This window comes from Cavia porcellus, unplaced genomic scaffold, assembly GCF_034190915.1.
Source record: "Cavia porcellus strain 051 isolate PalLab524CR breed Dunkin Hartley unplaced genomic scaffold, mCavPor4.1 scaffold_5, whole genome shotgun sequence".
In the NCBI taxonomy this organism is placed as follows: Eukaryota; Metazoa; Chordata; class Mammalia; order Rodentia; family Caviidae; genus Cavia; species Cavia porcellus.
Window position 1 is genome coordinate 52,011,358 of NW_026947488.1, and position 12,829 is coordinate 52,024,186.

General features: G+C 54.9%; 1 protein-coding gene across 1 annotated transcript; it reads right to left on the minus strand.

Annotated features, from left to right (window-relative positions):
* Window positions 1-2,153: 2,153 nt before the first annotated feature.
* Nckipsd (NCK interacting protein with SH3 domain) lies at window positions 2,154-11,730 on the minus strand. The gene is made up of 13 exons (XM_003476649.5): window positions 11,445-11,730; window positions 9,234-9,343; window positions 8,839-9,043; window positions 8,576-8,666; window positions 7,830-8,317; window positions 6,707-6,877; window positions 6,462-6,548; window positions 6,222-6,360; window positions 6,057-6,137; window positions 5,770-5,898; window positions 5,592-5,684; window positions 5,300-5,472; window positions 2,154-3,305 (listed from the first exon to the last, which is right to left on the minus strand). Exons 1-13 carry the CDS (start codon window positions 11,613-11,615, stop codon window positions 3,102-3,104), a joined length of 2,142 nt encoding a protein of 713 aa, XP_003476697.1. The 5' UTR covers window positions 11,616-11,730; the 3' UTR covers window positions 2,154-3,101.
* Window positions 11,731-12,829: the final 1,099 nt, after the last annotated feature.

The following is a 12,829-nucleotide window of genomic DNA, read 5'->3' on the forward strand; positions in this document are numbered from 1 at the left end:
GCAAAAAGGTATGTATAACAATGCTCCTGTTAACAGACAGAAGTGGCATGCAGCTGGAAGGTCATCAGCAAAGGGTGGATGAGTGTACTGCCTGTGTGCCACTGAGATTGAACAAACTCCAGTCACATACCATGACATATGAATTTCAAACACTTAATGGTGAGTGACAAGCCAGACATAGGCAGAGTCCATGTAAAAATTTACCTGACTCTCTCTGGAGAGAGGGGAGGAACTAGTGATGGAGTGACTAAGTGATCTGAAGACTGGTGACATTCTGTTTCTTCACCTGGGTCATGGCTACACTAGCATTTTCACAGCCACAGTACTCTTCAAAAACTGTACTTTCGACCTCACCTTTACCAGGTAGGCACTTATGCTACTTAGCTAAATCCCCAACCCAATACTATTTTTAATAGGATGTTATTCTTCCATTAAAAGAAAAAAAGTTGTCTTCATTTTCCTTAGAGCCTCAGTCTGTCTTGGGGCCTGAGCCAGCTGGTGATCTTGACTTCTCATCCTAGGGTTTTCCTGTGCATGTGCCACTGTGGCCACATGCATGTCCCATAGAGAGTACCAGCCCCTGTAGACTCCTGTCTGCAGGTGTCATTTCTCACCTAGCAACCAGCTCTCTCGTGCCCTAAGCTTGAATCTCTTCTGGATTGTCACCTCCAGTCACCCCCTTTCTTTGAGTGGCTTGTTGCTCTTCCCTTTCTGGTCCAGCCTCCTTCACATTTGCAACCTCCCATTCGGTCCATGACACATCTGTGACAGTTTGCTTCTCTAATCATAATCTTCCTCTGTGGCTCTAACTTTGTGCTAAGGCTGTCCTCAGAATGTTTGCTGAGGGGTCCTGAAGTCCTGTCCCCAACCTCTCCAGTGCATGTTTGCTATCGACATCTAGCATTTACATAATTTTGTAAGCTACAACTTGTGCATCCCTTACACAGTTGCACAAGGGTCCTTTGGACAACCTTGGAGAAATGGACATCCTTTACCTGAGGTGCCAGCACTAGGACAGATGCCAGAGCACAGCTCTGCTCTTCCCACCAGGTTGGCATGTGCATTAGGACATGGAAAACAAAAATCATGGTTGGTGCTAGATGTCCCTGCCCCAGCTTTCTGAGGATCTGTGCTTTTCACTGAATTGTCTCTCCTGTGAGCTAACAGTTGCCTGACCTCAGCACTCTCTTGAGAAAGAAGTCATGACTGAAGCCTGCGTTGCTGACCTTGGATGGAAAAGGGGCTCTCCCAGGATTAGGAGCCTCCAGCCATGATAAGGAGGGGCTCTTGTCCTGCTGCCTCTGTGCCCCCCTTCAGTGTGTTCCCTAGCAAACCATCCTGCTTTTGCTTCCTGAGCACCTGCTTTCTGGAGCCCCACTCTGTGTCTCCGCTGCTGCCTGCAGCATTCTCTTGTTACTGGGACCACAGCAGCTCCCTGCCCTCAGCATCTAGTGAGAAAGGGAAGATGGTGACAGGAGCCACAGCACTAGTGACCGGGGTATGTGGACTCCTGAATGAAGTCCTGTGTGGAAATGAAGAGCACTGATGCCTCACGGCCAACTGCTGTCCACCAGGAATGAATCTTGGTGTTTATTGCCACTTTTCAGGACAGGCTCTTTGCTAATGTGGGAGCTCATGAAGAGAATGAAGTTTTTATTATACTGGCTTCTAGGCCCTAATTACAAACCTAATTACACCCTTAACATTCTCTTTCAAACCTGGGTGTGATGATGGTGCACACCTGTATTCCAACACTTGAGCGGCTGAAGCAGGAGGACTGAGGGTTTGAGGGCAGCCTGGGATACATAGTGTAAGAACAGCCTGATAGGGGCTGGGGATTTAGCTCAGCGGCATAAGCACCTGCCTTGCAAGCAGGCAGTCTTGAGTTCGATCCCCAGTACTGATAAAAAAAAAAAGAAAAGAAAAAAGCACAGTCTGCTCTACATAACAAAAACTAAAACAAACAAAACATACACAGACTTACCCTCAAAAACTGACACCTCAAGCTGGGGATGTGGCTCAATGGTACAGCTCTTCCCTTGCAAACACAAGGCCCTGCGTTCAATGCCCAGCACCGCGCACACACACACACACACCACGCACAAGATATCTCTAGGTTTCAAAGGAAAATAAAGCCAGACAAGGCCCATGTATTAAGGGAGACCACGGCTGGGAAATGACTTGCTTCATTTGATAACAGCTATGCAGGAGAACAAAGTTTTAAAAGGGGTGACTTTCGGAGGAGAGGCTGGAAGTACAGCCACCTGGCAAAGCTGGGACCCAGGACAGCTTAGCATACAGAGGCTGGAATGGCCATCAGGTCTGTCGCCTCTTCAGGTTGCAGAAGTCTGAAGCCAAAGGACAAGGTACTGACCCCTTCTCCCAGGGTCATATAGGGAATCCTGATTCCAGATGCCTCTGATTTATTTCCAAAGTTGAGCTACAGCACGTAGGAAAATACACAGGACTTTTCAGGCTACATTTTTAGAGAAAATAGATTCTGTCATTGACTTTCTCAGCATCACCATCCTGCTTCATGAAGCTCCAAAATGGATGGCGTGTCTCCTGGATATTCTTGGGTATCTTCCACTTTCACAGCAACAGCTTGGCCAAGATCTCCTGGATTGGGAGCAAGGGGCAGTGATCCCAGGGGGTTTGAGGGAGCACATGAGCAGCACTCACTGCAAAGCTAAGGCAAAGAGCAGAACTGGTGGGCAGCACCCTCCCTCACCCCAAGGACATGGCTTGCAGAGGCCCAGGGCACAGGCCAGGCGGGTGGGATGGGGCTCCAGCCCAGCCTGGAGCAGCAGCAGGGCTCTGAGTGTGCAGGGGACAAAGGGGTTTGAGGCAGAGGTGAGGCATGCTGAAGAGGCAGACTACCAGGGATGGAGGGGCTTCTGCTTGTATATTCCTTTCACCCCAGGATACCCCTAATCCTATACTTGGCCTCTTGCGTTGGATCTATTTGAGGTTGGGGGCCCTGCTCAGGACCCTCTACCCACTCAGCCCCTCCCAATGTCAGTGCAAAACATTCTCAGGGTGAAGCCCCTGAGTCCCCTGCACCCTTCTCAGAGCTGCAGGGAAGCGGGGAAAGGAAGGTGCTAGCTGGGGGCTTCGCCAAGCACTGGGAACTCCTTGCACATCTCTTGGACAATCATTCGGTCCAGCTGGCACTGGGGTGAGGTTTCCTCCTCAGTCAGGATGCGCCGCAGTGTAGCCTGCAGGTCCGAGAGCCGATGGCGGTGCTGCAGGTAGGGTGTGGAGCGGACCACAGCATGCATCAGGGAGAGGTAGTCCATGCGCAGCTGTGGGAAGAGGAGCTGGCTCAAGGCCTCCTGGGAGTACTGTGACTACTACCAGATGGGGACCAGCTGTTATCTCCCATGGGCCCAGGCCACGGACCAGCTCACACTGTGAAAACATCAAGGTTATATCCCCAATAGCCAGAATGTGCCTTCAGCAGTCACTGTGTAAATGAGTGGATGAATCCGCCCAGCCACAGGGAATCCCTAGGTGGGGCCTGGCCTAGGAAGCCCTGCTACTCCTTCAGAGCCAGGCCTTTGAGACGCAACATACGTCAGCCGGAGGCCCTCAGCTTTTACCTGCCCCGCTCTTGCCCTGGAAGAAGACCTCACTGACACCCACAGTTAAAAACATGACCTGATCTCGTACTTCTATCTAGATCTGTCCTGTGAACTCCAATCACCTGTTGTCCTAACTGCAAATCTCAAACCCACACAGCTGCCATCTAATTTGATTTTCCCCTCCTTCTCCACCCTGGAAGTTTCTCATGTTCTCCAGTTCATGAAAGAACACTGCCGTCAACTCAAAAGCATGCGCCTAAACCAAGTGTGGTGGTACCTGCATATAATCCTAGCACTTGGGAACCTGAGGCAGGGGGACTGCTGTGAGTTCAAGGCCAGCCTGGGCTACATGGGAAAACCTTGCCTCAAGGGGACAGAAAAAATAAAGCACAGGCCTGAAATGGGGGTGCACTCTTTAATTCCTCTCTCCTGCATATTTGACTCATCTGCAAGACCTGGCCAACATATGCTCTCCATAGGCCCTGAATCCATCTCCAGCACCTCTCCCCAGCCCTGAGACTTGACACCCTTCTCCATCTTCCAGATCTCATCTGCCGGACCAGCTGGCCTTGTGCCTCCTGGGGAACACAGCAGCAGTCTTTCAGAAGCCCTGCATTTTGTTCTCAGCACCCGCATCTCACCTGTCCCCATCAGAATGAACAGCAGAGGCCTCAACTCCTGACACAACATCTGCTCCTCCGGGGTCAAAGTCAGGACAGGCACAGCACCTTCCACTTCTAGGACACCCTCCCTGACCCGCTCATCTCCCGCTCCCCATTCACCCCTGCCTTTCTACTCCCTTTCTCAGAAAATACAGGAGCTGCTTCTGTTCAGCACCATCCATTTCCACTCCTCAGTTACCTTCAGATTCCCTCTAGCTTTCCACCAGGTCCTCCATTCCCCTGACCCCACTGTCACACTGACAGCTCCACAGTGAACACTAAGGCCCCTCTCCTGCCCAGGGTTCTGGGACACTGCTTGCCTGCCTTCCTTCCTAGGTCCCTTCCTATGTACCCTTGTGGTGTCCAGGTGAGGGCGGGCTCCCTGCTGACTCTGCCCTCTGTCCCATTTCCTCAGCGATCTCTGCACACAGAGCTCCCAAATGGCCCTCTAGTCCCAACTTGTCCCCACTGCCTCCCTCATGCTCAGTGCCCAAATGTCTACCAGGCATCACCCCATTCTATACCATCAATCTATAACTCTCTTGTCCTCCCAAGAAGTTTCCCTTCAGCCCTCTTCCTATTGGTTGTAAGACTGCGCCTGCCTAGCTATACCATTAAGCCCTGCCATATCCACCATCCAATACACCCCAAATCTGACCTTCCACCACCTGATGGCCTCTCCGTACCCCACAGGCCTCCAGCTCTCACTCTGCCCCAACATGGTCAAGATCCCATAAGATGTGTTATCAGACCACTCCTTCCTCTGAGGTCTACCTGCTGCTGCAGCCCCCAGGTGCTATGTGTACCCCATGTCCCTCCCAGCTTCACATCCCACGCTCTTCACTGCAGTTTTCCCCCAACGCATCACCCTAATGGCTCCACAGCCGCTTCCTCTGGCTCCTGGTTCCCAAGTGGCTCCCATCCCTACCTGGCTGCAGCAGCAGCAGCCCTATCTGCTCATGTTTCGTGTCCACTCAAGTTCACCCCTGCCCCACTGAAGGTTCGGTTTCCACTCAGCTTCCACCCCTGTGGCATGTGGCAACCTCCAAACACCTTGTCTCCAGGTGAGAGGTCCGCAATGTGCCGCACGGTGATGTCGATGAGTGCCATCATGTCGGTGTGGTAGAAGATGGCAGCTGTGGCGGTGCTGCTGAACACGTCCTGCAGGAACTTGAGGACCGAGTGTGGCGGCTGTGGTTCGTGTTTGAAGATGCGCACAGGGTCATCTAGAAGGCAGGGTCATGGGGTCAGTACAGCCTTTGCTGGCATCCCAGAATAACCCCAGAGGGGGACAGAAACACAGGGGATACAGGCGGTACCTGTGCACACATTCTGGGGCCCTCACCTCCTCTGTTGAGAAGCAGAAGCAGCTTTTCGGAGAAGATCTTGATATTGGAGTGTTTGCTCAGGGCAGCCATGATGATGTTCTGGTCAGGCACTGAGGAAGGATGGGGTGTAGCCAAGAACAAATACAGCTGCAAAGCCTCTCTGATTGGTCCCTCCCAGCCAGGTCCCAACCTCACCTGGCAAGTGCAGGTTGAGAGCCAAAAGCAGGTTCACGCAGAGGTCCGGCAGCTGTTCCGTGATGTCCAGAGGTAGGCCATCCTCAACAACACTCAGCAGGAACTGGGCAAAGGGTGTGCCCAGGTGTTCTGGAAGAAGGCACACACAAGTTTGCAGTCTGGTCCCTCCCCCTGTGCCACTCAGATTCCTGGGCTTTCTGGGAACCTTGGCGACCCCCTATCCCTGCCAACCCTCAGGCCATGGGCCACACTTCTGTGGTCAGCAGCTCAGTGGTCTGCATTCTTACCATAGTGGGCATAGGGCACTGCCTCCCCCATGGAGAAGACCATGGCCAGGATGAGCGCAGAGTAACAAAGCTTCTGGTGGTCTGGGGTGGGGAAACAGGTGGTCAGAACCCTAAAGATGGCAGGAACCCCAGCCAATGGCTGGACACTCTCCCGCCCCACCTCACCCTGCGTGTCTGTCTGCATGTCCCGGGCCAGCTCCACAGGCAGCACGGACGACACCAGCGTGGAGATGATGGCTGCATCAAGGCCGCACATGGCCCCAAAGCATTTGAGGAGCAGCAGGCGCAGTGACGCTCGGTGTTCCTGGTAGGGGACCCCACGTGCTGAGTTTCTGGAACCCCCACACCTGCCTGTATCCCTCCACACATCCCTCCATGCACCCCTCCCCTCTGTCTAGCACACACCATTTGGTAATAGGCCACCAAGGCCAGGACAGACTCGAACTCATTCCTCTTGCACATTTTCTTGCAAACTTCAGGGTCTGCATCAGTCTGCAGGAAGGAGGAAGTGTGCATCACACAGTGGGCCTGGCTGTGTGGAAACAAGTGAACTGTGTGGGTGCAGGGGAGGCTCCTAAGCAGGAAAGTGGGACAAGGTGGGGCAGGGCACTGCCCACATGCTAGGTATATATGAGGCCACCACCCCATACCAGAATATGCAACAGCTCCTCCAGGTAGCATCGGATGACGCCCTCATCCTCATACAGGGCCCAGCTGCGTTGCTGGGCATCGTCCTTCCTCCGAGCCAGGTCTGCAAAGATCACCTCCAGCCTCTGCTGGTCATGGCAAATCTGTCCAGAGGGCAGGGCTGTGCTCATGTCCTGGGGAGAGAGGGCAAGGCATGGCTCAGTAGATTGTCTCCAGGGAGCTCTCAAGGCCTCGGGTCTACACCATGAGCTCAAGTGCCACATGATCCACACTGGGCAGGGGTTTGCCTCTGGTCCTGATGATCTCCCAGGTCAGGATTCTGCATCAGGTAGTCTATGGGAGGTTTCCCAACGACCTCTCACTGAACTCCCAGATAAACACCCCCATGAGGGCATGGACTCACCTGCCTGAATGTGGCTGAGAACCGGAACTCTCATCCACTCCTGTGGTGGCAGGCCCATTATCTCCTACCTTGTGCTTTCTCCTGAAACCTGCTGACCAAGCACTGGCTCTGTGCCCGGCACAGTATGCTTCTGGCCACTGCCCACCACCCACGCCAGAACTGAAAGAGGACCTTACTTACAAGGGGATCCTCAGCCTGGTCAGCTTTCATTACACACTCTGGGCTCACTGCCTTCGATCCTGCTTCTGATTGGAGCTCTACACAAACCCTGAAGCAGCCACATGCCTCACACTCCCTTATCTGTGAAGAGCTTACCAAACACCACTGCCACTGCCAAGGCCAGCAAGGCACTGCCTGTACATATCTGGGTCCATTCACTCCCTGCAGCCACCCACCTCTGGGCTCACTGCCAGTGACACCAGGGCTCTGCTCTTCCCATACCTGTTCTCTCCACCTGTGTGCCAGCCATGCCACCTTCTTTCCCTCCACATGCAGCCCTGCATCATGGCCCCAGGCCAAGCAAGGCCTCGCCTCAGATGCTCTGCATCCCTTTCTTCTTCCTGAGTCACTTCAAATATCCCCAGCGCCCAGCCTAATGAAAGCCCAGAGCCAGAGTTGAGAAATACCTGTCACATACAGGCCAAACACACAACTGTGGGTAGGAATGGAGTGGGGTTAGCAGGGAGGCATCAGGGAAGTTCCTGGCCAGGCGACCCCCTCACCTTGCCCTCTACCAGCGAGAGGAGGACCTGCTCCATGACAGGTGAGCTGGCTGGCACAGAGGCCTGGATGTGACCCACCACAACACCAATGGCCACACGGCATAATTCATGGCTCAAGCCAGTGTTTCTCCGCACAAGCTCCATCAGTTCTGCCCCAATGGTCCTTGGCACATCAGTCTCCAACGCTGCCTTCTCCTCCATGGTCCCGAGACTCAGAGTACCCAAGGACTCCAAGTCATTAGGGGGTGAGGTTGTACCAACCTCTACCTCCTCTGCAGGGGACTCAGGGGCTGGTGCCTTGGAGGGAGAGGGCAAGGCTTGGGACACTGTGTGTGTGCCTCTGCGTGGCACGGGTGGGGGAGTGGGGGAGCAGCCAAGGCCCAGCTCAGAGGGGCTGGAGCTGGTACAGAGCATATCCAGAGAAGAGCTGTTGACAGAAGAGCCACTGGACACCGAACTACACCTAGAGGGCGTGGTGTTGCGGCCACCTGTGAGCAAAGGACAGATGCTGTGCTACAGCAGGCCCCTTGGGCCCTCACCCCTCCCACCCCAGAGCCCTATGCCCCCGATATGGGCCCCAATGCTGCTGCTAGGCCTTTTGTCCCTAACCAAGCCCAGAGCCCCCAACTGCGCAGCACAGGAGCCCTATCTTCTTCCCAAGCCTCTATTCTTATCTACCTGACACAGCCAGAGGAGCCCTTCCAGGCCCAGAGTGCCCCATCCCATTTCCACACTCTGTCTCTCACCATTCCCCGAGACCACCAGGGCCTCGTGATCACGGTGCTTCACCGGTGGGGGTGGTGTAGTGGGTGCTGCTTGGTGAGCCTGGGGTGGGACCTGTGAGGACAGAAACAGAATATGAGGGGACAGGCTGCTGTGTGGTTGGCTGAACTCTGGCTGCAGTTAAATGATATTAGGTTATATTAGGTCTGAGTGGACCCTTCAGCCTCAGGATGAAGCCTTAAGCCCCACCCACCTCCTCTTCCTCCAGGACGCCCTCACCATGTACCTGGTAGATGGTTCCGTCTGCCCCAAGATGTTCAGAGCTGGGCAAGCTGTATTGCCGTTCAAATCCGGTTCGACAAAGCCCATTGGGTTGCCTAGCAGCAGCAGCATCCAAATGATGATCACTGGTGGATGCAGTGATAACTGTGGCACTGGAGGTCGAGAGGCCTTTACGGGACAAGGTCTCTTTCCGACGGTGGATCAGCTTCCTGATGGGGATAGGAACACTAAGGCAAAGAGTACCACACACAGCACAATGCTCACAGTGCCCTGTGGGAGGCTGGGACCCACAGGTCCAGCCCTCACACCCCATCTCCCCATGCTCCACCACTGTGTGTTGCCCACCCGGAACATCTCTAATGCTCCCTTGGGGAAGCCGCCCACCTCCCTAGCACTCACTGGAGGACTCCACGTTGCTCCAGGCTGTACTTGCCACCATCCCGCATGGCTGTGTTGTGCACAGCCTCGATGGCCCGATCAATGGCCTGGAGGACATCCTGATCTAAGCCCTGCAGGAGGTGAGCAGTCAGACCTGGGCCCAGGCAGGGATGCTTAGCCCAGACCCAGCCCAGAAGGAAGCTGAGTGGAGATCCACAGAATGGGGTCTCAAATGGTATCCTTCAGGGAGCAGGGGCACAAAGTAGTCCCAGAATATCATTTTACTTACACACAGGGCCCCAGTCAGGCCTTGGCTCAGATGCCTCTCAACCTGGGGTCTGGAATAAACCCTTAGCCCAGGAAGCCCCAGTCTGGAGCCATGACCGCATACCTACTCCATCTACCCCTCAGCTTGGTTCAGAGCCCAGGCTAAGATGCCAGGCAGCTTCCAGTGTCTGGAATCCTTAATCAGTCACTCTGGATCCTGATGATCCTTCATAGCACCAAGGTCACACCCCAGGACAGCCCTGTCACTGCAGAGCCCTGTGAAGAGTCTAGGAGCTGAGAAGGAACCAAGGGGATCTCCCCTGCCCATTCCTGCTATCCTCCTGAGCTGTCTCAGACCTGCCGTGGGAAGATGCTCTGTGTTGTTTTGCAAAGGAAGGACACAAAGACTCAGTACTTGATCGAGGCTCAGGCCTCATTCTCAGCAACCCAGGGGACCAGTCAGTCACCCTGCCCTCCCTTACCCAGCCACTCTATATAGCAGGCTCAGAGCTGAGGGAACTCACTTCAGAGTGGTTTGAGACTTCTCCCTGATGGGGGCAGACAGATGGATGCAGTCAGCAAAGCCCATCGTGTGCCATGGTGCAGGGAGACAAGAGAAGATGAAAAGGGGGCAGAAAGAAAGAGTAAGACAGACCTAAAGAGACTCTGAGGCAGGCAGAGGGAAACAGTGAAGCATGACTGCTCCGGAGACAGAATGAGAGAGTCAGAAAAAAAAAAAAAAAAAAAAAAACACCAAGTAGCGGGGCAGAATGAGATGGACGGAAATATATGAGAAACCAAGACAGGAGGATGCAGCAAACAGCCAGGACAGTGACAAAAATGATGGCAGCTTCTCTGTCATCACCAGACACCCAGCCTTTGTGATCCTGCCTGTGGCTCAACGCTCAATAGGGGAAGAGGCAGGACTGCTCCCTGAGGTTTCCCCGAGGCACTCAGGTGGAGGGGCTGTAGGGCAGAGGGCACAGCCCCTCTGGCAAAGACAGAGTATCTATCCTGAACTTGTCTAGGGCAGGATGTTTTCTAAAGCTGGGGACTAGGACAGGGCAGGAATGCCTGGCAGAGGCCACATATGAGGTCTGCGGTTAGAAGAGACCAACTGGAGGAATGGGGACCCCAGCCTCTGCAAGAGGGTTGCTTTTGTAGAAACAGGAAATGGAACTGCAACCTCCACTGGAAGGAAATGGGGCCACCGTCAGACCAAGGAAATCCTCAGGAGGAGACACTCCAGGCTAAGGACAAGGAAGGATGGAGCCCCTGAATTTCAGAGGAAGGAAGTCTGCAAAGTCAGGGCCTGATGCATGGGGAGAGCAGAAGTGACAGTGTCAGGAGGGTCAGCAGGGGTTGGAAACCTTGGTTCAGTGGTTCCTGCTAAGAGCCTAGGGAGTGGCTGGGTACCGGGCAGTCAGACACAGATCTCAGAGTTGGGGGTCACCAAGGGGAGGAGGATGCTCTCAGCCGCCCACGGTCCAAGGGCGGAGTTGGGAGTTGTTGAGAGCCTGGAGGTTTTTAGGGACATAGGTGGTGTCTAAGGTGTCCCAGGCTCAGTGATGGGGGTCTCAGCCTAAAGCTAATAGCTCCACGGTGTGGGCAGGCATAGTGTGGAATCCTAATGATCTGGGGAAGGGGAACAGTAAAGGATGGGGTATCAGGGACTTGGTAACTGGAGTCTTTGGGTCCAGCTCTAGAATCGATCCAGATGCAGGCTCCAATACCGAGGTGTCTTAAGTCACAAGGAGTATCAGTCGCAGAGCTAAGCTTTTGGTAACTATGTCAAGAGCCTGATCTTCTGTAGGGGTTCTGGCCCCTGGTATCTCAGTGCCCACAGGCCTTGGGCCTCGGGGTCAGATGCTCCCAAATTCCTGGGTGCTGGAGGTTGGCCTCCAGGCCCGAAGGACCAGGGCCCCGGGGTGGCGCTCGGTTCGGCGATCGAGGCCCGGCACTCACCTGCAGACGGTGCAGGTAGGCAGGCGGCACGTAGCCCGTCTCGCCGCTGCGCGCCCGCGCCGCCAGCCACCAATGCGCACTGCTGCGCTCCAGCACCAGGAAGGTCTCGCCAGCAGCGAAAGCCAGCGCGTTGGGCTCAGCCGAGTGGAAGGCATACAGCGCGCGGTACATGGGGCCAGGCCAAGACTCCAGCGGACTAGGTACACGGCCGGGTGCCGGAGAGGTATACCAGGCCGGGAGAGAGCGCAACGCCCCGCGCAGACTAGCCCCGCCCCGCCGCGGGACACACTGCGCGTGCGCGTGCGTCCCCGCTCGCGGTGACCCCGCCCCAGGAGCATCAGCCCGGGGCCTGAGACGCGGCGCCTCCTGGCGGAACCAAGAGGCACGGCAGGGCGGGGCCCAGGCACGCAGCCGCAACCCTTCGGCTCTAGGATTCCCTCCCCACCCCCATCCTCAGACATTCACTGCTCGCCAGGGGTCCCAGCCTACAACACTAAGCACTTGGAGAGGGCGCTGTCACTGTGAGTCCTGCTGGTGGGGAGTCTCTGCCGTGGTAGTCAGTGCCCCGTGGTAGGCACTGGAGCAAGTGTGAGCGGGAGACACAGGTATGGGGCATATGATCCCTCTCTCTGTCCAGTCCTCCTGTCTTGCCCCCAGAGCCCACCCTGTAGCTCTCATTTTCTATCGTGGGTCTGCCTGTCCTGTTCCCTCTGCCTGGAAGCTCCCACCCCTACTAACCGTTAGCACCTGTTTTATTACCTTTACAGGACATGAAATCCTTTTGGCAGTACTGGGGATCAAATCCAGGGCATCAACCATGCTAGACAAGTGCCCTACCATTGACTTTTCGTATTTTGAAACACAGTCACCCCTGAACTATCCAGGCTAGCCATCCTCCCCCTCGGCCTCTGGATAGCTGAGATTATAGCATGTACCATCACACACAGCCACATTCTTATTCTAAAAACTTCCCCAAAACCGGAAGGGCTGGCAGAGGATGGGGAGTGGGATACCATGTGGCCTTAGAGGCATATTTGACCCACTCAACTTTGCAGTCAGCTCCAAGTCTTTGAAATCTCTGCAGTCAGTGCTTGATAAAAAAGAAAGAGGCCTCCCAAGTGGGGAGCATTCAGGGGCTGATCACACAAGGCTCCACTGGAAGCCTGAGTCCAGGAGCAGGGCTCTGCTTTAGACATGGTAGGGTAGGCTTAGGGGGCCTGAGGAAGTGGTGGTGAGAGTTCAGAGGCCCAGAGTGGCTAGAACCCAACATGCAGACCCAAGCTTCCCCATACCACATCAGGTACTAAAATTCAAGACCCCTCCTGGCCTCTCCTCCCAAGCACTCTCTAGGCCATGGGCTGCCCTGGCTTGACTTTGTGAAGAAC